Raw genomic sequence first — 25865 nt, 5'->3', positions numbered from 1 at the left:
AGGGTACACTTATATTGAGTCACACAGATTATCTCCATGAGCTGATGTGACCAATCACATGTGCACCATAATCTGTCATAAATGATTGAATACCAGAGTGTGTGTACAATTGGCCACATTCAGACTGTAATCTGGATGGAGTGACTGGAGATGGATCTAAGAAGGCCTTTTTGCAAACCTTACACTATCACTTTATCAGCCCAGCCTGAATATCAAGTGCTGTTTGTTGAAATGTACATACACTACATATGTGTCAGTGGCACCATCTGTGGGTTAGGACAGGGAATATTTAGAGGAGAAACAGCATCTTACAACCAAACTTGCTGTAACATTGACTAACCAGTAAGTGCCCCTTGTCTTTGTGTTCCCGCCCACCCGATGCTGTTTGCTCATGTGCCATTGGCTGCACAGAGCAGCCTGTCTCAAGCAAAGGCGTGACACCCTGCACTGCTTGCAGTTGTGCAGATGGCAGAGGAGAGTAGAAAAAGAAGAGATCAATAAACTACGTGGATCAAATAACTCAAAGGCCGGTTCAGGGAAAATAGATCCTCTCATGTTGGTTTGTGAATGTTGAATAAAAATAGCAGCTCACTGTGGGCCTTTTTTTCTGGTCAGCCTGAAACATAATGAGGGTTATCTTTTGAATATCAGTACTCAAATGAATACTGGAGCTTTGCAAAAAGATTTGTCACGATAACGTAGTGTTGCAGTAAGAGCCAACATTTGTAGAAAAGCTATTGTTAGTGTACGTCAGACTGCTGCATTTTACACTAGTCCTGCTGAGTGACTCACTCTTGCAATTGGAGGTCATTAACTGAGTCTGATCATGGATATTCATGTTGAGATACTTCTTGTTTGGATGCTCAGGTCAGTCATGTTTTTCTCCATCATTAAGGTGAAGCTAAAGCAAATCTGGAGTCAAGTGTTGGTAAATCTTAGTGATGAGCAGCCATTTTGCTGATGCAGAACACAGCCCAGGGTGAGCTGTCAAAGTCAGCCTCCTCTCCTCTCCTCTCCTCTCCTCTCCTCTCCTCTCCTCTCCTCTCCTCTCCTCTCCTCTCCTCTCCTCTCCTCTCCTCCCTTTTCACTGTATCAGTATCAGAGTGACGTCAGCAGCCTGCCCATTTTCCAGGACTGCCTCTGCATCCTTTGCACCCCATCACCCCTCTTCCACGCACACACGTCCCTCTCTTCCTCCCACTCTCACCCTCCTTTTCTCTATTTTCCTCCAAGCCCCACCCTCTCCCTCTACCCACCTGACCCTCTGCAGTCCAATTAGATGCACCGGTGGCTGGATGTATGGACGCGCTGTGACTACCAAGCACAAATTGCAGTCTCACTCTCCTCCCCCTCTGTCTCTTTTCCTGCTCTCTTTCCCCACCTCTTGTCTCCGTCTCTCTCTTGTTCTCTTCGCATCTTATCCACACCCCCCCCCTTCTGCTTTCATTCAGATTATTTACCCATCTCCTCCTCACTCCCTCGGCCGTGTCTTTCTCCTCCCTCTCTTCCTTGCTGCCGCTGCCTCACCCTACATCCCTCCCTTCCTACCAGCACTCCCTCCCTCCTCCTCCTCCTCCTTTTGGGGATCTTCAAAGCTGACCAGCACTCACCCGCACATAGCATAACACACTCCTCTCCTGCGTGGGAAAAACATGTCAGCTATTCTGGACCTGGACCAGATTGCATGCTCTGGGAATGGAGTGGTGAGTGACAAATGCGTCTTGCTTGCCTTGACACACCTGGCTGGGTCCTTGCAGCAGTGGGTTCTGGTTCAGATTAGGGGGGAAGGTATTTGTGTGGTCTTCCCAACAACAGGGTGACAGCAGCTGGCTCAGGGAAAATCTGGTGGGGGTCTTTCCTAGCTCACTTGTCACCACCTTCAGCAGACTGCTGAGACTTTGGGCTTTTTCTCTCTGGGCAGCTGCTAGTGTGAGATGAACATTTGTTTAGCATGCTTGTGTGTGTGTGTGTTTGTGCGTGAATGCACTGGCGCCTGCAGGTCAAACAGTGTCCATGTGTGCCCTGTGCACAGCCTTAACATGCATTTTAATGTGATGATATGAAAGACGCATGTGTGCAGTGCTCAAGTGTCTCTGACTCTGCAAATGCCACAGCCAGAGGATGTGTACGTGTCTGTCAGTATGTGGGTGTCCATCAGTAGGGTGGCTGGTATTTGTGTGCTTCAGGGTGCGTGTCTCCATACATCTCAAATGTATGCTTTTGCTTTTTTCCACAACTGCAGGGATGCGTGTTTTGCCTGGTGAATTGTGAACAGCTGTGGATGGTGCATAGTGCCAGCATTGTGTTACTTATTCTCTTATCACTGAACACAGGCAGAGAGGTCACTCAACCCCACACACTGTAGCGACAACATACCAAAATCACTGTCGCAGCTCCTTCCCTCCTCCGCAGAGACCTTGAGTTTATAGTTACAACCCACTGCTTCATCATGCACTGTGCGTGTGCTGCAGGTGGGGAGGGCTGTGTCGGTGTCAGGGCAGAGTAGGGTGGCATGCACCTGGGATGATCCCGCTGGACAACATGCACAGGACGCATGGGTGGATGCATATGTTCATGTGTGCACCCTAAAGTCATTTGCAGGCTGCTTGCTGTTTTTGCCCTGTAATGCTGCTCTCAGAGGTGATTGATGCCATTCCTGGCAGGGTGGGGAAAGCAGGGGGAGGAGGGATTGATAAGAGAGGGATTGCGGGAAGAGGAACAGCATGACATACTGGTCTGCTTTTTTCACCTCACCCCACCCCCCTTTACCCTCCTATTCTAGGACCAAAACCCAAGTGCTCCCCATTTGCCCAGGGCAACCTCCTGAAGCCGCTCTCCTGGAAACACAAACCCCTACTCAGTATTCCTGTCTCACCCTCAACACCCCCAAACATCCACACAAACTCTTTGTCCAACTACTATCCACCATGACTGTATTAAAGAGGAGAAAGGGGTTGCTGCCGTTGCTGTGCTCTCTCTCTTTCCCCTCTACCAGCTGCCCAGGCTAGCAGCCCCACCCGGTGTCTGTTTTCCTGAGATGCCGCTGTGTACACATATATATCCATGTTTGTTCCATGTTTGTGTGAAAGGAAATGGCGAGAGGCAGAGCTCTCAGATCAATGCAGCTTTTAAACCATGTCAAGATCTAAACTGATAGATAAAAGGTCCTCTTCTTCACTCCCTGTCCACATCCCTTTTCTCCACAATTCTCCACCCTTGTCTGTGCCAGGACATGGTTGGAAAGGCATGATAAATTTAAGTGCTGCGCCCCTTCTGTTAGTCTTACAGGGCTCCCCCTGTCCTCTCTTTCCTCCTGTCTCTGTCACTCTGTCCCTGCTTGCTTTCATGCTCCATTTCCTCCCATCCACTTCTTGACTCTCTCTTGTTCTATCTAGCTCATGTTCGTTCTCTCTTTCTGTCCTATGTTCCCATCACCTTTTTTTGTTTCCGATCACTGGTAGGATGTCCGCGCCTGCTTTTTCTGGCGCATATAAAGAACATGCACAGGACAGCTGGCGTGCATTTGAATGAGACTGTTTTCCACGTTTCTTAGAGCAAGGCCTTTCTTTCTACACTGAGTGTCCTTGACTCCGTCCTTGTCTAAAAACGAAAATTCTGCAGCAGCACAGCCATGGAGAGTTTCCTCTCCGTCTATAACAGGTTGTTTGCTTGCCCCCCACTCCCCTTCCCCCACCAGACCAAGGATGCAGAATCATTCCATTATCTGTGAAAAGGCCTGTGATAAGTGCAAGGCTTCCACGGAGCAGGAGAGTTTCTTCAGGCTTTATTCCATCTGAGGAAGAGAGGTTATATTCAGTGTCTTTAGGCTGAAGCACACAGGCAGTTTTGTGTCTCGTGCATAGTTTTCAAGTTTTGTGCGACAGGCTAATCTCCGTACCCACACACACACATGAAGATAGCTCATCAGTAGTTTCCCCTCTTGTGTTGCTGAGCCCATTACAGTTTGCAGATGCAAATTACTGCAGCCTTGTCCTTGAGAATTAACCTTCATCTCCTCTGAAGAGATTGTGACACATATCCATCACCTCCATTAAATGCCCGCAGTGGGAACCCAGGAGAGAAACAGCTACATGTGTGTCAGAGTCACGCTTCCTCTGTGTCTGTCAGCCAGAGCCTGTGTCTCTCTCCCGCTCAGGCTCCCTCTCTTTATTATTGATGACCGGTGTGCCTTGAGACCAGGCGAGTGCTGGGCCCCACCCGCCACTGCTGCTCTGTGCAGTACACACGCGTAGCTACCATTGTACACCCTAAGTCATGCTGACCTTCGAGAGTATGTGTATTTTGTGTGTGTGATGTAGAATGATGCTGTGATTCTGAGGGAAGTCTGGAAACTGGCTTTGTCGCTTCCTGTATATTGAACACTTCCCATTATGTCACTTCCTACATGCTCTCTGAATGTCGTAAACATTCATGATCTGATTGTTTTTGACGTCATCCATTAACCTAATTTTATCTTAATCACATAAAGATGTCTTCCAGTCAAATTTAGTGTCTGCTGAAATTACCCTTAAGCCTTAAGCACTGTGAAGTACTAACGTGGGCCTTCCTCATGCTCGATAGAGAAAGATATTCAAAAGAAAATGATGAAGCTGGCGTGAGCTCTTTGAATTTTAATGGGTCTTTCTGCAAAGACATTTTGATTTTTGCAGAGTCATGCTTGTGAAAGCGCTCAGAGCTTCAGACCCCTGGATAAAAAGACTGTTTCCCAGACAGCCCATTCAGTCCTTTGTTTGTCCAAGGGTACAGGGGGATGTGTGATGCAGAAGAGGTGCATGCTTTGCATCCTCAATCTGATACACACCCCAAATGTTGTGTTGGTGACTAGGTGTTTACTTGTGTGTGTCAGTATGCGTCTCTTATATATGATTTTTGTGATTTTTGTAAAATCACGTGTTCAAGCTTTGCTCAAGCATTAATGAGAGTGAATTTTCTTTTACTCTCCTTTTCCTTACATGCGTTTACTTGATCAGTCAGTATACTTTGTCCTTGGCTGAGGTAATGTTCATGTAAAGAAAAAAAAAAAGCCCACACATTGTGATTAATATTCCACTGCTCACTATGCAACTTCATTTTTCATTTTCATCTCTAGTGATGATGTATGTGTTGCACAGATGTTGCAGAGCGCACTCGAGGACATTCAGTTCAGTGTAGGGCTGAACAACAACCAGATATTATCGAAATCACAATATGGCTATGTGCAATATGTAAATCACAGGAGCTGCAATTTTTTTAAAAAAGATAAAATGGGTCACAACATACCATTATAAGTGAAGCATGCTGCATGAGTGCTGCAGAGATGCCCCGGCCTACAAATGTTATTCTCCAGGCGGGAGTAACATGCTTGTTTGGTACGAACCCCAGCATCAGTCACATCATCTTCTTGATATTTTTTTCTATGAAAATGAAATCAAAAAATTACCTTTCCCACTCAAATCAGTCTCAATATCTGTCAAAATAATCGCAGTGTGATTGTTTATTGTACTTATCATTCAGCTCTAGTTCAGTTTATACTACTTTACCAGTTTCACATGCAGAAAGAAATGAACTGCACTCTTTTATGTGTTTTAGCATCCATGTATTAATATCATTTATACATTCATGTGTCATCATTACACAACTTTCTCAGCCTTTTGTTGCTTCTGTCTCAACTTGTTTGAAATCTGTTGCTGCATCAAATTCAGAATAAGCAAATATTTACAAAGTTGATGAGATTAGATATACTGTCTTTGTACTGTTTTCAATTGAGCATATGTCAAAAAGGTTTAGAAAATGATCACATTCTGTGTATTTATGTTATACACAGGGTCCCAACTATTTGGAATCAGGGTTGCCTGAGGCTATAGCTACAAAAACAGAATTGTGGTTTTATGTTGATGCCAGAATTATCCTTTAAATGTGCCAACATTGGCCTCGCCACAGACCGACATGTCACATGAAAGTAGTGAAATGTTTGTGCAAGACTTTCCTCTTGATGCACGCCGTGTATTGTTCCGTCAGTCCTGAGTGCTCTTCTCTTCTCTATGGCTGCAGGAGCATGACATCGAGACTCCCCATGGCGTTCTCCATGTGACAATGAGAGGTGTTCCCAAGGGCAACAGACCCGTCATCCTCACCTATCACGACATCGGCCTCAACCGTGAGTCAGCCGAAAGTGGACTCATCAATGCACAATGTCCTGGATGTGATGAAAGTGTTTTATTTTAGTCTCCGTACCTGACGGTCGTGCCAGCCGTCGGAGTTTAAACTCGTGAACTCTCACATGATGATGAGTGTGTCCTCTGTTCACACCTTTCTAGACAAGTCCTGCTTCAACACCCTGTTCAACTATGAGGACATGCAGGAGATCACGCAGCACTTTGCAGTGGTCCATGTGGATGCGCCCGGCCAGCAAGAGGGTGCGCCTCCCTTCCCCAGCGGGTGGGTGTCAGACAGGCTTTCAAGCACTGATAAATGGGAACGCATTTATTTTCGGTGCCGCAATCAATTCATTTAGTTCGAATGTAAAGTGAGCTGGTAGTTCATTTGCTAATGGAATCACATTCATTGTTTCTCAAACATCCATCCATTCGTTTCATCTGTCTCCAGTTATCGCTACCCAACCATGGACGAGTTGGCTGAAATGCTGCCATCTGTGATGACTCAGCTCAAGTGAGTGACACCCCCAGCCCCCCCCCCGTAGCTTATCAATGATAATGTGCATGAATTGACTATTTACCTCCGGTCCCACAGTAACTGGTGGTTTCTCTAAGTGTGACTTTCAACAAGAATTTAAAACTTACTTTGAGTCGTCGTTTCTTCCTGAAAATTATTGTGTGTTTTAAATCAGATTTTAGTCTTTTTGTTTGATTTGGCTTTTTTTTTAATCTAATTTAGCCAATGTTTTAGTAATAGTTTTCAGTTTCATGATAATCTCATGGATTTTTCTCAGGCTAAGTGTTACTGACTTACTATACTTCTTTCATATCATATAAACATTAATGCCTGACGTTCGTAAGAAAAGGTGCAATATTTCATTCACATGTATTTATTTTCTGCATATATCTGCAACACAACAATCCTCTATGGCCTCTGCATGTTTGGTTGCGTAGCTCCTCTGACATTTGATGTTACAGACGTTATAATAAGCAAATTATCAGCCTGTGAAGGGCCTCTCTGTCACTGCGCCGAGTGAGTGTCTGTTTATGTGTCGTGAGAAATCAGAAATCATCTTGCAGAATGAAAAAGATGTGTACCGTGAGCTCGGCTTGGTTAAATTTAACACATTGCTAGCTGAGCAATGCAAGCTAATCGCCATCATGCCCTGAATCCACAAAGAACTTTGAGTTATAGTAATATTTAAATTCAGTCCTGTAAGGGAATTAACATATATACATACACACATCAAACCCAATCAAATAATTGATATTTACCATCCAATGAGAAGGGTGCATAGAGGCAGTGAGAATTTGTATTTGAGATGGCTGCTGTGATCTACCTTACAGTTTGGATTCTTAGAAAATAAAACATGAACATACGGATCTTAAAGACATGCTTTCCCTTCATACTCGTCAGTGCATAGTGAGATTTCACTTTGATTTTTGTTGTCAATATTTTGTTTCTTTTACTTTGTCATGACAGTTTAGCCATGCAATAAAAGGACGTCAGCGAACACTTAAAATGAACACTGGTTTCTCTGCAGGGTCAACAGCGTGATCGGCATCGGCGTGGGAGCGGGAGCGTACATCCTCACCCGCTTTGCAGTAAGTCCAGGACCAGAGCAACGACACCTTCAACCCACCTCCCCAAAGTTTTTTTTTTTTTTTTTTTCGTCCTTCTCTCTGTCTCGTCAGTAATAATTGAAGGTTTTCAGGTCGCACAGCTTGCAGCTTGTTGCATTACTGAACATTAAAGCCTTGCATCAAGCCCACACAGGGCACCAGGTTTCTCCACAGTCTGCTGCATATGCAGCCATTCCCAGATGATGAATCACCTTGGTGATTCTCTCCTTTTCAGTTGCTTTCGTCTTGTTTCCACGTTCAACGCAGCGGAGCTAAAATAAGCTTGATCTGTGTACAGCAGAGCAGAAAGAGCTCGAAGTGACAGAGAGGAGCGAGGGAGCATGGAGAGATGAATAATGAAAAGAGAGGATGGTGGTCAGGGGTAAAAAGGGAAGGTTTGGGGATTAAGAGAGAGTCTGCTCTTGTTTAGAATTAATGAAGGAAATTGATTCTGAAATGCATTTGCTCTGACCGGCTTGGAACAAAATGTGTGTACCCTTGATAGATTTGTAGCAGCTGTTGCTGCATTGCATCATATTGAAAGCAGCATCAGTACTCACTCAGCATTCGATGAGATGATTTTAGATTTCCCCAGACATCCTCTTCCTGCTTTCAGGCGATTCCAAGACCACGTCCCTTAATGAAGAAGCCCAGGCCTCCATCTTCACTGTTTCATGTTCTCATTTAAATGCACAGATATGCTTCACTTTTTGTCATGCTAGACACAACTGCAGTGGTTTGATCCTGGATCAGCACTGTTGAGGGAAAAATTCTAAACTTTTCATTGTTAAGATGCATAGATATATCTATGCATGGCACGATTTCTGTAGTTCACTGGATCAGTGGATCCTGTCAAGATTAAACCACACTTGGTTTGTACAGGACTCTAAACACACCGCAGCATGCACAATGCTGTGGTGCGCTTAGAGTTCACACTTCTAAGTTTACATGCATCCTCTCCTTCCCAGCTGAACAACCCCACCCTGGTGGAGGGACTGGTTCTGATCAATGTCGATCCATGTGCCGAAGGCTGGATCGACTGGGCAGCTTCAAAGGTCAGTGTTACCACTGCGTCATGAACCTCGAGAGTCGTCTGTATGCTCTGCAGCACAGAGCTGCTGTTTAAATAATTCACCAGCTAGTTATGTTCAGTTTTCCAGCCTTTTTGCCTTCCTTTATACTCTCTACCCCAATTACTATTTTACGCTCACTGTTTTATGTTTTTTGTTCTGAGCATTTTATTCTTCTATATGATGCAAGTAAATAAGATTAGCACTTAAAGAATCATTCATGCTAACCTCCAGTCTGTGTTTATATCCATGATATACTTATATTGTTTTCAAGAGACTTGAAAAAGATAAGGTTTAAGGTTCTATTTCATCCTTCCTGACCGCCAGAGGCGGTGCCTTAAGCACTGAATGACTCCGTCTCGCGCATGCGCAGGTCGAGAACCAATACCAACAAAGTCACCTGTGAGTGACCCCCTGACGACCCCGGACAGGCTATAACTTCCGGTGTCGTCAGAGGATCTGTTCCTTTTTTCTTCTCGCTTCGCAGGTATACTACGGTCGTAGCATTAGCTTTAAGCTAATTATCACCGTACTTAACAGTTAGACGCTTGTCGCCGGTAGCCTTGTGACCGCTCTTTGCTGGTCGGAGCTGCGAGATGCTCGCCCTCCAAGGGCTGCGGCAAGCTGTCCCTCCGGGAGGCGGTGTGTGCTGTCTCACCGGCATCGCGGACGCTCCTTTCTTCAGCCTCATCTCACGGTTGGACTCGACCGGTAAGGTACCGCTAATCAGCGCATAATGTACTTTGTTGGTGACGGCAGTGTTTTCGCTCCCTCTCCCAGCATATCTGGTGTCTTACAGTTAGCAGCAGTGTGTCCGCTTAAGCTAACTTTATTATTTGGTAGCAACTTTTGTTGTACCTGCTTTGTCAGTAACGACCTGTTGGTGACGGCTGTGACTTCGCTCCCTCTCCCAGCATAGGTGTGCTCTGTTTTCTTACAGTTAGCAGCAGTGTATCCGCTGAGCTAACTTTATTATTTGGTAGCAACTTTGTTGTACCTGCTTTGTCTGTACCGACCTGTTGGTGACGGCTGTGCTTTCGCTCCCTCTCCCAGTATAGGTGTGCTCTGTTATCTTATAGTTAGCAGCAGTGTGTCCGCTTAAGCTAACTTTATTATTTGGTAGCAACTTTGTTGTACCTGCTTTGTCTGTACCGACCTGTTGGTGACGGCTGTGCTTTCGCCCCCTCTCCCAGCATAGGTGTGCTCTGTTATCTTATAGTTAGCAGCAGTGTGTCCGCTTAAGCTAACTTTATAATTTGGTAGCAACTTTGTTGTACCTGCTTTGTCAGTAACGACCTGTTGGTGACGGCTGTGCTTTCGCTCCCTCTCCCAGCATAGGTGTGCTCTGTTATCTTATAGTTAGCAGCAGTGTGTCCGCTTAAGCTAACTTTATTATTTGGTAGCAACTTTGTTGTACCTGCTTTGTCAGTAACGACCTGTTGGTGACGGCTGTGCTTTCGCTCCCTCTCCCAGCATAGGTGTGCTCTGTTATCTTATAGTTAGCAGCAGTGTGTCCGCTTAAGCTAACTTTATTATTTGGTAGCAACTTTGTTGTACCTGCTTTGTCAGTAACGACCTGTTGGTGACGGCTGTGCTTTCGCTCCCTCTCCCAGCATAGGTATGTTGTTCTGTTTTGTTATGGTTAGCAGCAGTGCTTTCGCTCGAGCTAATCGGACTGTTTCGACAGCGTCCCTTCTTGAGTTGGAGTTAGCAACGGTGCTTGCTGTGTTAATTTGTGTTATACATTGTTTTTGAGAGTGGTTCTTCATAATTGGTAGCGCCATTATGATGTCTTCTCACTCCTGTACCGCCTGTATGGCTCCTCTGCAGCCTGAGGACGGTAATGACCTTTGCCCCTCATGTCTTGGCCTCGAGCACCTGAGGGAAGGTCTTTCAGAGGACCCCTGCATGAGCTGCAGCTTCATGCCCCGGGCACTGAGGGCGGCAAGACTGGCTGGGGTGGAACATCCCTCCTGTGGCCTTGTCGGGTCCAGAGGATGACATCCTCTCAACAGCGGCTTCGGCCACTGAATTTGGGGAATATGGGACGGACGCTGTCTCTCATGACACCGTCTTCCATCCCTCAGAAGTGGGCTCTCGTTCCTCGGCCCATAGTTCAGGTGGTTGCTCAGAGGGTAGCTCCATGGGGGCCATCATTCGCATGGCCTTGGCTCGCCTGCAGCTAGACGTGCCGCAAGCCCAACCGACTCGGGTGAGCGCATTTTTCAGGCGCAGTTCAGCCCCTGCCACATTCACTGTGCCTCCTTCAGAGGAGTACCTGAAGGAGTTGCATGCATGTTGGAGAGATTCAAGGCTCTTTCTCATGCAACATCTGATGGCTGAACACTGGCAGCCATGCAGGATGCAGCCAAGTTGGCCTTGGCCACATGCCAGCTGTTGAGCCGACGGTGGCTGCACTCATGGTCTTTCCTGATGAGGCCCTGAGGGTGAATGCGAGGTGTCCTTCACCCCAGTGCCGTGTCACGGGTGATTTGCTCTCCAAAGCGTATGATGCAGCGGCTCGTATGGGACGCATCGGTAACTCGATGTCACACCTCATGCTCGCCCTCTCAGCCTGCCTTCAGGAGACTACACAGGACACATCAGCTCATAATTTAGCGATGCGTCTCTGCAGGCTTTCGCCCTAATGACCAGGGAGCTAGGGCGTGTGATGTCCACCCTGATTCAGGCTTGCCGCCAGGTTTGGCTGGCTCAATCGCTGCTCTCAGAGGGTCAGCCGCTTTAGAGGCACTAGAGCGGACAGTCCAAGCCAGGCAGACAAGACAGCAGCTCTCAGGTCTCCACAGGAGCGTGCCTCCCCCTGCTCGACCTAGAAGTTCTTCAGCAGCTGCGCAGCGCCGCTCTCAGCCACAGGCTTATTTTGATGGCTACCAGAGGCCGCAGCGGCCAGTGCAACGGCCAGTGCAGCAGCCCGCTCAGCGGGCAACTCAGGCTCTTCGGGCCCCTGATTGTCAGCCTTCTAGTCAGCCTCGGGCCTTGGATGCTAACTGGCGCCCCCCCAGAGCCTCCAAAGGCCGGGGGGCCAGGAACTGAAGTTCCTGGGCCGGTCGTCGGCTGCTTTCCCAGCAGCAGCTCAGTTATTGGGCTGCTTACACCTCGGACCCCTGGGTGGTGTCCACCCTAGCCCAGGGGTACAAACTGCAGTTCCGACGCCGGCCCCCTGCCTTCAGCCGGGTCAAAATGACCATCATGGGCGACCCGGCAAAAGCCGTAGCCTTGGACCAAGGGCTGTCTGCCCTCCTGGTCAAGGGTGCCATCAAGCCGGTAGATCCCCTGTCACAGCCCAGGGGATACTACTCGATGTACTTTCTGGTGGAAAAGAAAGATGGCGGATCTCGCCCCATCCTCGATCTCAGGGGCCTCAACAGATTTCTGAAGGTCATGCCATTTCACATGCTCACCATGGCAGAGGTTCTGCGTGTGGTTGCCAAAGGGGAGTGGTTCACTTCCATTGACCTGAAGGATGCCTATTTTCATGTTCCCATCATATCTCACCACAGGCAATTCCTTCGGTTTGCCTTTCAAGGCCGTCATTTTCAGTTCAGGGTGCTACCCTTTGGCCTCTCCCTCTCCCCGCGGGTGTTCACCCGCTGTGTGGCAGCAGCCCTCTCTCCCCTGCAGTTGAGTGGCATGAAGATCCTTCCATATCTAGACAACTGGTTGGTGTGTGCGCCTTCCCAGTCTCAAGTGGTGCAGGATACGGCTGCTCTTCTGGCTCACCTAGCCCGGCTGGGTCTCAGGGTGAACATCAAAAAGAGCTGTCCGATCCCCTCCCAGAGTATCACCTTCCTCGGTGTGACCCTAGACTCTGTAACCATGAAGGCTTGTCCATCACTGCGGCGGGTGGAAGACATCCTCCGCCTCCTTCCCCTCTTCCGGCAGGGCAGGTGGTTGCCCTGCGTGCAGTATGTACGCCTCCTGGGCAAGTTGACAGCTGCCGCGAGCGTTGTTCCTCTGGGCTTGTTGTCACTTCGCCCTCTTCAACGGTGGCTGAACAGCTTTCACTTGGATGCCAAGTGGCACAGGCACAGGAAGATCAGGGTGTCATGGGACTGCCTCCTTGCGCTGTCTCCATGGAGGAAAAGGGCCTTCATGTTACAGGGCATGCGAATGGGTTCTGTTCCGGCTCGTCGGGAGACCGTCACAACAGATGCTTCCCTCTCAGGGTGGGGTGCAGTGTGGCAGAACAGAGCAGCTCAGGGGCGGTGGTCTGCTCAGGCCCGCACGGAGCATGTCAATGTGCTAGAGCTGCGGGCTGTGCACCTGGCGCTCCAGCACTTTCTCCCATATTTGAGGGGGAAGCATGTGCTGGTACCGTCAGACAACATCTCAACTGTTTCTCAAATAAATCACCAAGAGAGTACCAGGTCAATGCGGTTGCTGCAGGTGACCTGGGGCCTCCTGACTTGGGCAGCCCCCAGCCTGCGGAACTAGGTAGCGGACTTCCTTTCCCGCTGCAAGCCTTCCCCAGGGGAGTGGAGGCCTCACCCGGAGGTGGTACTCCACATCTGAGGCCTCTTTGGCAGGGCAGAGATGGATCTCTTTGCCTTGGAAGAGACTACCCACTGTCCTCTCTGGTTCTCCTGGATGGAGGAGAGCAGCCCTCTCGGGCAGGATGCCCTGGCACACGAATGGCCAGAGGTTCTCCTGTACGCATTCCCGCCAGTCCCTCTGATTATGGCAACGCTGCAGAGGGTTCTTCAGCGGGGCCACAGACTGCTGCTGGTGGCCCCCTTCTGGCCAAGGCGCACGTGGTTTCCTCTCCTGCACAGGCTCTGTCACGGCCCACCATGGCGCCTCCCCGACAGGAAGGACCTCCTGTCTCATCTGGGGGGCCGGGTGTGGCATCCCAACCCTCACCGTCTTCAGCTGTGGGTTTGGCCTCTGCAGGGCCCGATCCACTGCTGAATGAGTGCATAAGCACCGTCCAGAATACTGTTCTGAACGCCAGGGTGCAGTCTACCCGGGTGCAGTATGAGAACAGGTGGCGACTGTTCTCTGGTTGGTGGTCAGGGAGGCATGAGGACCCTGTGCACTGCTCTGTGCCTACTATTTTGGAATTCTTGCAGTCTCTCCTGGATAGCGGTTGGTCCCCCTCTGCCCTGAAGGTGTACGTGTCCGCCATTTCATCTCGACATGTTCCAGTCGATAACGACACGGTGGGATGCCACAGGTTGGTGTCCATCTTCTTGAAGGGGGCTCTGAGACTGCGTCCCCCACGACTGCCAAGAGCTCGGCGGAACGTGTTAGTGAGCTTCATGCCTTGTCAATCAGCAGTTCTTGCCTGCGGTGGAACTCAGGCGGTTCAGGGGTCACCTTATGGCCGAATCCTGCATTCTTGCCTAAGGTTTTGTCAAACTCGCACCTTAATCAACCTATCCAGCTGGCTCTGTTTGACCCGCCAGTAGGGGAAGGGGACGAGAAGTTGGTACTGTTGTATCCTGTACGGGTTTTGAGAACCTATGTGGACAGGACTGTGGGCATACGCCAGTCGGACCAGCTATTTATGTGTTTTGGTGGTCCTAAGAAAGGTTGCGCTCTCTCAAAACACCGTCTGTCTCACTGGATTGTGGACGTCATTTGCCACGCATATAAGGCAGGTGGTCGTCCCCTGCCTGCTGGCGTGAGATGCCACTCTGTGAGAAGTGTCTCCACATCATGGGCTGCCCTGAGAGGGGTTCCCCTGCAGGCGATATGTGCCGCAGCCTCGTGGGCGTCACCAAGCACTTTTGCTGCTTACAGTCAATGAGGTATGCATTTTGGATTCCTCGTGACTTTGTTGGTATTGGTCATCCAGTGCTTAAGGCACCGCCTCTGGCGGTCAGGAAGGATGAAATAGAACGACAGTTACGTATGTAACTACGGTTCTATGAATCCTGGATGACCGCCAGAGCGTTCAGTCACTCAGAATCCTTGTGGCTTCGCGAGAAGATTCTGCAGGAACAGATCCTCTGACGACACCGGAAGTTATAGCCTGTCCGGGGTCGTCAGGGGGTCACTCACAGGTGACTTTGTTGGTATTGGTTCTCGACCTGCGCATGCGCGAGACGGAGTCATTCAGTGCTTAAGGCACCGCCTCTGGCGGTCATCCAGGATTCATAGAACCGTAGTTACATACGTAACTGTCGTTTTATTTTCTGGCTGAAAGTGCTGGATTTACTGGCCCCAGCAGGGCCTCTAATCCTGTGTTAATTTGATTTTGCCTACAGTTTTTGTGTTAAGGGCATTTCAAAGTTAATCAAAACTCAGCTTCAGATTTTACTTGACTGACTTATCAGCGCAGCACTTCTAGTGTTCATTCACTTGAATTTGATTCATTTTGAGTGGAATAATTGGCTTCGAGTGCAGGTCATGATGTGTCACAGTACTGTAGTGTACTGCTATAATTAGATACTGTGAAGTGTACATTGTGTGCGTACTGTACAAGATTGTTGAGGGAGAACATTCTTTGCTGCGTTAGTGTTGCACACAGTCATGGAGCCACAGGGAATTCAATGTTACCTTTTTCCCCATATGGATTAAAATGACCACAGTTCACCTGTTTTCTCATTATGATTTGGTTCAACCTAGCAAAGTCTATGAAATATTATTGGATCGTGACAGGGAGTGAGAGACAGAGGGGTATGACTTGCCTGCAGGTCAGGAAGCTTGCTTTTATAATGGTATGCATCCTAACTACTGCTGTGTGTCTCCAGTAGACCACATCCTTCACAGTCTCTAAACCTTTAACATGGCTTATCTATGTATTTGCTTCCTTTATACATTTCAAAGTCAAATTTTAAACCTGGTAATGCATACACTGCATGTAGACACACGCATAGCTGTATAGCCATAACAATAATGTCCCCTCTTGTGTGCAGCTGTCTGGCTGGACCAGTAATTTGGTGGACATCGTCATGGCTCACCACTTCAGCACTGTGAGTTTCTCCTGTTGTACATTACCCACCTTGTGCTTTTTCATGAGTGATGTTGACCTTTTTTATTGACAGTGTAAAAGATAACCGAACCTCAGGGGGGGTTTCTTAATTTCCCTTGACACCTTTAGATGAAATAGCAGACATCTTACTAATTGTTCTATTTCTGTCTGCCTGGATACGTAGACTGGTAGATTGTGACTCATATATTACAGACTCAGTTTGCTACTGACATGCACTGCATAATTTCTAATTTATTTCAATGAAGCTCTTTATGGCTCAAAAAATCTTTCCTGGTTTGATCTTTTTTACCGCTCTGTTCACCAGGATGAGCTGACAGAGAACCAGGAGCTGATCCAGACCTACCGCCTCCACATTGCCCAAGACATCAACCAGGACAACCTGGCCCTCTTCTGTGGCTCCTACCAATAGTATGATGCAGTCTATGTGTATACACTGTCCATGAATGTTTTTTCTAGCATTTTCCCTCATTTATTGTGTTCTGATCACACTTACTGATACAGCGTCTAGCGTTACACCTCGCAGTAAGCCGCATCTAAATATATAGAAAGAAGCAAAGCCTCACACAATACAAACTACAAGGGTATAATATTAATTTAAACCTGCATTTTTGCCAAGTCACATCACATTTTAGCCAGATCACAATGCTCCAACTCATCATGGTGCGTCTCCCTGCACTAGCCGTCGGGACCTGGAGATCGAGAGGCCCATTGTAGGTCTGAACGAGGACACGGTCAACACACTAACGTAGGTTCTGAGACTAAGAAGACAAACAAACATCTGTCTCTGAGTGCACTGGTTTGACAGTATTCACAGCGCGTCTCTTTCCCACGTAGGTGCCCTGCTTTGCTGGTGGTTGGTGACACATCACCCGCTGTGGAGGCTGTGGTGAGTTACACGCCATCGTCTCAGTTATCTTGGAAGCTTTGAGAAGCATTTTCAGTTATTTCTGTTTTTGAGCTCAGTCGTAATCTCCCATTGATGTTTCAGGTGGAGTGCAATTCCAGGTTAAATCCAACCAAGACCACACTGCTCAAGGTGAAGCTTTTTGCGATGCATCTGTTGAATGAATGAATAAAATAGATGATATTCATTTTTGACTGTACAGACTGTACTAATGAGACTGATCTTTTCCTCTCAGATGGCTGATTGTGGAGGCTTGCCCCAAGTTGTTCAGGTGGGTTTTTGCTTGTGGAGACACACATCTGTGTCATCTTCTTGTCTAAATTATCTCATAACTTTCTTCCTTTTGTCTGTTTACAGCCCGGGAAACTTGCTGAGGCCTTCAAGTACTTTGTCCAGGGAATGGGCTACAGTAAGTAAACATGTCCACATGTCTGTTGCTATCTGTGGTTAGTGAGTAAGAACATCAAAACTTAAAATGATACTGGTTCATACTAGCTGAGTACACTAAATGGCCAAGAATTGTTTACTTTTTGGGCTGACGTGTTTGTGGTAAAGGTCTGTCCTTATTCTTCGCCGAATTTCCTGTTGACGTGAGTGCAGTTAAAAAAATTGCTTGAACGAGGCTTGTTTTCGCTGCAGTCTGCTGTGAGCTTGTTGCTAACCACCCCTGCCGATGGGGTTTGGACTGTTGCCAGAAGTGCATGAAAAGAGAGTTTTTTTTGTCAGCCTGGTCACGGAGAAGCAGCCTGAGAGGCACGGTGGATGCTAACGCCATTTCCTCTCCGCTCTTCGCAGTGTGTGGCCCCCACATCCCTCAGTAGGTGAGGTGTAAGTGCTTCTAGCATGACTGAAATGAAGTGGCACTCGAGATATGCTGAACAGAAATTCACTTCCTGTTCAGTTCAGAGCAGGCGTGAAAAAATACCCTCTGTTTTTCTATTTCTTTTTTTTTTTCCCGGTGTGCTTTTCTTTTCTATCCACAACTGTTTAATGATGTGGTCTCTTTCTAGAGACGTTCACAGTGCATACTTAAACAGGCTTCCAGGTTTTCAGTCATTCATCTGCAAAGACAACACATTTCTGTCAGGCCATACTGACTTCAGTGCACCAACTAGACTCTGCTCCATGGATGGATGAAGCCATGAATATAGGTCTGCTTGCTCAGGCCATACAGATGATGCCTGTCTCTGTGTGTTTTTCTGTAATGCTAAATCTCTTTTGCTCTCTGCCGTTCCCAAAACCTTTCACCGTGGGAGGCACCCTCTGGTGTAGCTCGTATGTCGGTGCCTCAGTGTTGCTTTAAAGGCCACCGAGTCTCCCTGTTGTGTAAATGCCACTGCAGGATTAGAGCAGATTAAAAAGAGTGTTTTCATGCAGAGAAAGTGTGGAAAATAAATCTTAACACCTCAGCGTGTTTCTGAAAGCTGCTTTTCCGTCATTAACACATTGCCACAGTGTGAAATGCACGAGAAACCACCAAAAAAGAACAGGAAATAAAGATTCTAGTTTGCACACATGCTATTATTTCTTACCTTGTCGTTAATAGCAGATAGCTTTATGTCCTCCACGTCCACCGAGCTGCAACAGAGCCCCCGTTTGAATCAGAAATACACCATGGTGGGATGAAGCAACATGAGAGCTACCTTTTCAACCTTTGTCTCTTTCTCCCTTTTTCTTTCCCTCTTTAACCATTGCTTACAGTTCCCTACGTTCTTCTCAGTCACCTGAGCAACGAATCAGGTACCAGGTTCTTGAGCAGCTGGCAGACTAGAAGACTTTGAACTTTTGACGCTCCACAGTGGATAAATGTCAATATATGCAGAAACTCTCCAGAGAGCTCTGTTTCGTATTGGTATTCAGCAGCAGCTCAGTGTGGCAGATACAGCCAGAATTATACACAGTGAGATCATTCTGCATACTTTGACACACATTCATCTCCCTGTAGGAGTTTAGTTTGTCCTATTAGCATGGAATCTTTCCTCAGTGTCCTATTTTGTTGCATGAGCTGCTGGTGTTGCTTCCCGTCAGTTCAGAATGCCGTATTTTGCTCTTGTATTGCTTTCATGTTTATTTCTTTCCCATCAGTGGACACTGATGCAATCATTTTCTGTGATATGTTTCTTTTATTTGATTACTCTCCATATTTGAGAACTGTTTGCATGGTAAGCACTTGTGTTGTTGTTGCATCTGGATATCTGGTGTTCCCACACTGCACTGAGTCCCTGTGCAGCATGAGTGGAATATTAATGCATGTCTCTCTCTTTCAGTGCCGTCAGCAGGAATGACTCGTCTGGCTCGCTCTCGCACCACCTCCTCCTCCAGCATCACCTCCATGGACAGCAGTCGCAGCCGCAACAACCTCAACAGCCTGCTGGAGGGCAGCGCCACCGGGGCCCTGGACAACCAGGCCGGGCCCCAGACCATGGAGGTCTCCTGCTAAACCCCACCCCACCCCCTGCATACTCCCACAGTAACTTAAGTACCCCTCTCTTGCCCTCTCTCTCTCTCTCTCCCTCCCTCTCCCTCTCTTCCTCTCCCTCTCACCCTCTCCCTCCCTCTCCCTCTCTTCCTCTCCCTCTCTCTCTCACCCTCTCCCCCTCTCTCTTTCTCTCTCTCATCCCGCACCTAAGCAACTCCACGCCAGGAGGATCTATAATGAACTATGTGATTAGAAAAAGGATGTAATAAATATATTAACAGATGCATATTATTAAAATATTGAATACTGAATACACTGTCAAAGTCACATTCCTACCAGAGACCATAACTACATTCACACGTGTCGCATATTCAAACGGTCAAACCACATGATCGACTCGACTGTCCCACCTCACCCCCCTTGTATTTATTTTTTTCACAGTGTCTTTGTTTTAAATGTCTTCACGCACACTGTAGAAATCTTTCATGGCTTCAAAGCAACTTGTAGGCTTTTTTTTTTCCATTGCACGGTACATCACTTTTACCATTTTAACTCTTCCTTTGTGAACTCTAAACTTGTGTGCTACATTGATTGTGAGTCACTTGTATTTTAATCTCAAACTTGCTGCAACGTGGTACCGAATTAGTCACAACGTATACAGAGGGATCACTAAACCTACCATAGCTGCAGAAATGAAGGTGCAGTGGGTGATAGATGGGGGAACCATTGCAGACTGTAGCACACTGTCCGTAAAACTAAATCAACGCTTTGGCGAGAGCTGCTTTTGAACACTGTTAGAAGAAGTCATGTACCAGTGTGTCAACTCTGTCACTTCACGTTCGTTTATTTTGGGTATTTTTTTGTAATTGGACTCATCTCCTTTCTTCCTGCTCTGTGTTGATGTTTTTGTTCAGTTGAATAGATTATTCAGTGATGTTTTAACAAGTGGGTTTTGATGTGAAAAGTATGAGTCCCTTCACTGAGGGGCCCAGTGGTGCTTCTCACTGTCTGCTGATTCAGCTCATTTATATTACTACTGAATAAAGCTACAACATGACAGCATGTGTGGTGTTTGAATTTATCAGCACATTGCCAATAATTCTGCCCAAGTGTACAAAAGTAGCAAGTGTAGTGGATGCCTCTGAATGAAGCAAAGTGAAGGACTGATGTCTCAGTGCAGTACCTGCTTGTACTTTTCTTCTGTTAGTGGAAAAGTGAGGTGACTGTGGTGAATTCGTTTCCAACCGCACTAGTTCTTATTTCCTCATTGAGTGACAGCTTCTGTTATCATAGATGATGCAATCTAAATTTAGCACACATTAAGAAAAAAACAATGGTCAGCTGTGCTGCAATTGAGATGAAGAGATTGACTAAAACTTGAAAGATGTACAGGATGTCAGCGGAATAAAGCGCTAGATGTTAATTTGATGGTCAAATCACCCTCTGAGGCTTGTCTTATGCTGGCTTCTCCATTGTTCAACATTGCAATTTTCCTCAAATGATGGCAAATGGAAATTAAACTGACCAAGTACACACAGGGGTGGACCTAATATCTGTACAGTGGCCTATAATGCAATAACACTCAACAACGCTGCATTGATTACTGGGACAATTGAGTTTGTGGTGCTGGATTGGATTACAGTGCACTCTGATGGTTTTGTGTCCCAACCTTTGTGCATTAAATTTAAACCGTTTAACATGATACTCCTGTATTTACTGTAAAACTTTTTTACCATTAAAAAAAACTGTGGAGTTAGAAAACAGGTTTACATGAACCGCTTTGAGAACCCTGCTGTGGCATGGACTGATTCCATTTTTGATAAGTTCATTCCATCCGTGCTAACACACAGTTTTGTTCTGGTAAAGCTTCTTTTATTGTTTCCATCCACAGCAGAGTTTTGCTTCACTAGAAATTCAGCACACATCTAATCAAAGACTGGAACAAGAAGAGATCTAACATTTTTGTGACATCATCAAAGTCTTATTATTGTCTGTGAGCACGTTCATCTCAGCAGAGACTGAAACCAACAGATCATTTCTGCCATCTCTGATGTACAGAAATGAATATGTATATCTTAGGGCCACACAGTTTCATTTGACTTTTTCACACACACACACATGATTTATTTGCACAAAATGCCCTTATTGGCATTGCTCCACTACTTCTCCATTTCATTGACTGCGGCGTCAGCATGATGGATGAACTTGTGACTGCTGATAAATCAGGGTAGGAGTAGGCTGGCAGGGGAACCTTTGTCATGCTTCTGCAGAGGTTTTACTCACATCTGACATACACATCAGTGATATCATTTTATCATGACTTGACAGTAACTGAATGCATGAGAGCACTAGACTGATGGGGGAAATAGAGTCATTTTTTTCTATAACCAGACATCACAGACAACATGTAGTTTTGACCAGTGTCAGCTAAATGTACCCAAACGGTGTGTGAAATGATGTCACTGCTTCAGATCGCCACACTGCACCACAAGGTGCTCATACATGTTTATGTAAATGCTGCTTGCGCAGATATGCACATCATTCCATAAACAAGTGATGCACAGTTAGCTCCACTTGAAAACATTCTGCATCAGAGAGATCATCACGGGCCGTTCTGAGTCAGGATGTCAAGGTCTCGAGCGTCACAGGAAGCTGCAGCAGGGTGACATGCATGCATGCATGCAGGAAGCCTCGTCTCTTCAGTCAGCCCCCACTATAAACAGCTGCGAAAACACAGCAGCCTTCATGGGAACAGAGCAGAGGAGGGAACACGGTCATTGTGACTGATCAGCAGGCCTGAGTGGGAACTGAGATCAGACATATGTAACAGACACCCGCGTGTGTGCAGACGACAGACGAGCATTTTTCATCACAAACATTTGGAGTTTACCAGTGGACCAGAGAAGGGTCTGGTTCTGTACTTGTGCAGAGTGTAATTCTGGGTGAACATTTCTAACAGAAACTGGTGGAGGTGAGTATGATGATCTTTTGCTTGAAGGAAGTTTTCTCTCTTTCCTTTTTGCCCAATGACTTGACTTTTACCACCTGAATATTAGTAAACTTACTGCCTCTTGTGCTATAGGAAATATCAAAGACATTCATTCGGCAATTATCATACAAATGAATCACTTGCTGGCTAAACTTGTTTCTAATTATTATTTCAAGCAGCTTTATTCACTTTTGAAAAAGCAGTGTGCATCATAAGAATACAATCTTATCTTTTCATTAGTTGAATCTACCTTCTCATGTGAAGTAGACTTTATTCCTTGCTAACATGTTGCACGGAAATTTAACACAGGATATCAATGCCTCTTGTTGTGGTCAAACACCTTCCTGTACCTAGGTTTTGTTGCAAGGTTACAAAATAGTGTACCTGTAAGCTCTTTCACTCATATCAGTTGTAATGCGAAAACTAGTTGGATAAAGAAATTACGAATGTGAAGGTTATGGAGCCCTTAAAGCATATTAATCATGACCCATCTCACTCCTTTTTTTTTGCCTGTGTCTCTCTTTTTCAGCCATAAGAGCCATTTCAAATCAGCAGGAGGCCAAAGAATATGGGGACCTGCCCCATCAGATGTCAATCCAACCGGACAATTCTAGAAAATGCACCTGAAACTGTAACACCAGGTATCACCAAGTCATCAACACATTATTATTATTATTATTTTTTTATTTATTTATTTATTTATTTTTTTTTTAAATGTAACAAACTGATCTTATTAAGCCATCTCCTCCTTTTTCTGTGCAGCCCACCAGGACAGCATGATTGTATCCCTCTGTAACTACCCGTCCTTTGGCCGCACAGAATTGTGCATTGGGGAGCAACTCACCATCTTATCAGAGTATGTGATGTGGCTCCTAATGATTCACCCTCACCTTTGATTTCACCAAGACAGATACAATTAATCCTGACTGCTTATTTTCTCCAACAGTGACGGTGATTTTATGATAGTGCGATCCACAACCACAGGCTGTGAGAGCTACGTTCCCACCAATTACACCGCCAAGGTGACACACAGGTGAGCATTAAGTCACAAGAACATGTATTAAGATGTCTGTCTCATCACTGTGTGTGTGAGAGAGAAAGCAGAGGAGCTGTACAGATGTGAAATGAAAGGTGGGGAGTTCCCTGTCGGGTAGGAGGAGTCTTGTGTAGGTGACCTGACCTCAGTGGAGACAGAGGTTTGGAACAAGACTTCGGTTCTCTCCAGTGACATGACATCAGTCTCTGCCTCCTGCAGTTTCAGTCCTCCTCCAGTGGGGAATGTGCTCTGATATGGTTCCACTGAATTTTCCAAGCATGAAAACAACAGTAAAATATCTTTTTTTTTTTTGTCTGCATGACGACATTGTCTTACCGTCCCAATGCGTTTTCTCTCCGTTCAGGTGGCTGTTCACAGGCATCAGCAGGTACAAAGCAATGGAGCTGCTTATGCAGCCAAATAACCTGAATGGAGCCTTCTTGATCCGAGAGTCAGAGACAAACAGAGGTTAGAGGGCTGTTTCCTTTTTCTTCTCATTGTCAGTTACATTATAAACATGTTGAGTCCAAGCACAATATTTTAACCTGAGGACATAAAATGAGTAAAATATCATGTCAACATTTTCTTCATTTCTAATACAGCTTTCACAATTTTAAGACAGTATATTCTAATGAGTTGAGCCACTGGAAGGGCTTAATTTACATCAGAAACAACTGGAATTATGGTTTAAGAAGAATAAGGATTTTGAATCAATACTGGAACAAATGACTCAACAGCCATGTGGTTGCAACTGCTGCATCTGTGTGTCATTTTGCTGTTCAGATTGTTACTCGCTGTCTGTCCTGAAGAGGAGCAACCCCTCATACTTGGACTGTGTGAAGCACTACCGCATCTCTCACCTCGAAAATGGCTGGGTCTACATATCTCCAGGACTCACCTTCCCCTCCCTGCATCACCTGGTGGAACACTACTCAGGTCTGTGCTGAGGATGTGATCTGTTTCCTTGCCTGAGGCAACTCGAAAAGAGCCATATTAAAATGTCACCTCCTTCCCCAGAGACTGCAGATGGATTGTGCTGTCGGCTGACGGAGCCTTGCTTCATCCAGGGTTTTGACGGTGCAAGAGAGGCCAGGCCAATACCCACAACTGTCAGGAGGCCTACGATCAATTGGAAGGACATTAGCAGGTGTGGCAGACTCTCTGCAGCTTTTCCTCTGCTTATGAATGCCACAAGATGTCACTCTATTACTTGTTGTGAAGTAGAGCATGAGCCCCTGGTGGCTTCCTGCTTAGAAAACTGTCTGTATGAGGCTTATTATTTTCAGTTTTTGCTGAAACTATGATACAAACAGATCAACCAACTGATAGGACTGTGGTTGTACTGTGTAACATCCAGGTTTGACTGTGTATCCTTCAGCAGATTATAGTCATTTAATACCGCCCAACATCTAGACTCCTATACTGAATCCATGTTTAGGACATTGTGTCAAAAGTAATTGCAGCACTTTGTTTTTGTATTATGATCAATACTATGGTCACTTTCCTTATTCAAGTCTTTGAAAATCCTCCTTTGTCTCCCTCAGGTCAGTAATCCTCAAGAGAAAGAGAACAGAATTAGACAACTCTCTGGTGAGCGAGGGGCTAAGGGAGGCCATCTCCTCCTACCTCCAAATGACCGACAGCGACAATCACAGCTGGGACACTTGAGGAAAAAATGCTGGATCAGTCTGAGAGAATGAATTCAGACAGAGTGCAGTCAGATACTGTCCTGTCTCATCTGCAGTTTGGGCAAGCCATTGAAAGAGGTCGCCTGTGCGCCCAAATGTAGTCTTTGTACACCACACTGGAGTAGTGGGGGTGGAGGCTGAGACACTACAATATTTGGAGCTGTGACATACTGTATGTCAGCAAGAAGGCTGGTTTTTGTGTCCACAGCGGCACACAGTGGAGGTGTGAGCTGGAAACTGAATGTCAGTGAAGTGAGACATTTGCTCTCATTTGGTTTCAGAAGTTGAATGTTTCTCTTAATTTATAACATTCATCTGTACTTCCTGTTTGAATGTAATAATGTGAATGATATTGGAATGTGATTATTGTCATGTTTATGTTATTGGAATCCAATAATGTATATAAGTTATGTGATAAATGAACAACACATACAAATATAACCACCTGAAAAAAAATAGCCTGGTCTATATTTTCTTCAGGTCAAGTTAGGTCAACTTTATTGTCGGTGCTGCTATATGTGCAGGACATGCACAGAACTGAAATATCGTTTCCCTCAAATCCCTGGTGCAAACAGCAATAAACACCAAAATCTAAAATCTAAAATATAATATAAAATATATATAAGAAATATATACAAGTTCTAGGAAAAATATGGCAATCTATGATACACAGTATGATATGGCAAAATATGAACAGTGTACTGTGTGGAATGTATATCAAAAATAAATAAAGGATGTACATTACAATTTGTAAACAGACTGTACTGTACAGCAATTGACTGTACATAGTGCAATTTAGGTTTGTAAAAGAGTTTTTGAGTTTGTAAAGTGGCTAGTGCCGTTTGGTTTGTGCATGATGGTGGTGGTGGGGTGGGAGTGGATGTGGGGGGGTCAGTGTCCAGAGTTTGTGGGGGCAGAGGGCAGTGAAGGAAGGGGGAGGAGAGCTGGGAGGGAGTTCAGCATCCTGATGACCTGGTGAATGAAGCTGTCTCTCAGTCTGCTGGTTCTGGCCCGTAGGCTCCT

General features: G+C 46.2%; 2 protein-coding genes across 6 annotated transcripts in view; both read left to right on the top strand.

Annotated features, from left to right (window-relative positions):
* The window catches only part of ndrg3a (ndrg family member 3a), a 40703-nt gene extending 20517 nt beyond the window's left edge, over window positions 1-20186 (top strand). Inside the window, exons 1-15 of one of the 4 annotated variants that reach the window (XM_070958233.1) lie at window positions 1306-1703; window positions 6052-6157; window positions 6318-6438; window positions 6607-6669; window positions 7700-7760; window positions 8747-8833; window positions 15730-15786; window positions 16111-16214; window positions 16486-16551; window positions 16641-16692; window positions 16795-16842; window positions 16946-16981; window positions 17068-17119; window positions 18412-18450; window positions 18978-20186. In XM_070958233.1, the coding sequence (XP_070814334.1) occupies window positions 1653-1703; window positions 6052-6157; window positions 6318-6438; window positions 6607-6669; window positions 7700-7760; window positions 8747-8833; window positions 15730-15786; window positions 16111-16214; window positions 16486-16551; window positions 16641-16692; window positions 16795-16842; window positions 16946-16981; window positions 17068-17119; window positions 18412-18450; window positions 18978-19150 (1116 nt within the window). In that variant the 5' untranslated portion in view covers window positions 1306-1652 and the 3' untranslated portion in view covers window positions 19151-20186. Of the gene's footprint in view, window positions 1-1302; window positions 1704-6051; window positions 6158-6317; window positions 6439-6606; window positions 6670-7699; window positions 7761-8746; window positions 8834-15729; window positions 15787-16110; window positions 16215-16485; window positions 16552-16640; window positions 16693-16794; window positions 16843-16945; window positions 16982-17067; window positions 17120-18411; window positions 18451-18977 lie in introns of those variants that run through there. The other 3 variants (XM_070958232.1, XM_070958235.1, XM_070958234.1) reach the window with 3 other exon arrangements.
* A 1122-nt stretch (window positions 20187-21308) lies between these two features.
* sla2a (Src like adaptor 2a) lies at window positions 21309-25290 on the top strand. Of its 2 annotated transcripts, XM_070959121.1 has the most exons (7): window positions 21309-22759; window positions 22881-22974; window positions 23065-23151; window positions 23519-23622; window positions 23938-24090; window positions 24172-24301; window positions 24699-25290. In XM_070959121.1, exons 1-7 carry the CDS (start codon window positions 22687-22689, stop codon window positions 24820-24822), a joined length of 765 nt encoding a protein of 254 aa, XP_070815222.1. In that variant the 5' UTR covers window positions 21309-22686; the 3' UTR covers window positions 24823-25290. The 2 variants fall into 2 exon arrangements, with proteins under 2 accessions (XP_070815222.1, XP_070815221.1); XM_070959120.1 differs by lacking the exon at window positions 24699-25290 and having other exon boundaries at window positions 22591-22759; window positions 24172-24579.
* Window positions 25291-25865: the final 575 nt, after the last annotated feature.

This window comes from Chaetodon trifascialis, chromosome 3 (assembly GCF_039877785.1).
Source record: "Chaetodon trifascialis isolate fChaTrf1 chromosome 3, fChaTrf1.hap1, whole genome shotgun sequence".
Taxonomy (NCBI): Eukaryota; Metazoa; Chordata; class Actinopteri; order Chaetodontiformes; family Chaetodontidae; genus Chaetodon; species Chaetodon trifascialis.
The sequence above is the reverse complement of the archived record's forward strand: the minus strand, read 5'-3'. Positions and strand labels throughout refer to the sequence as shown.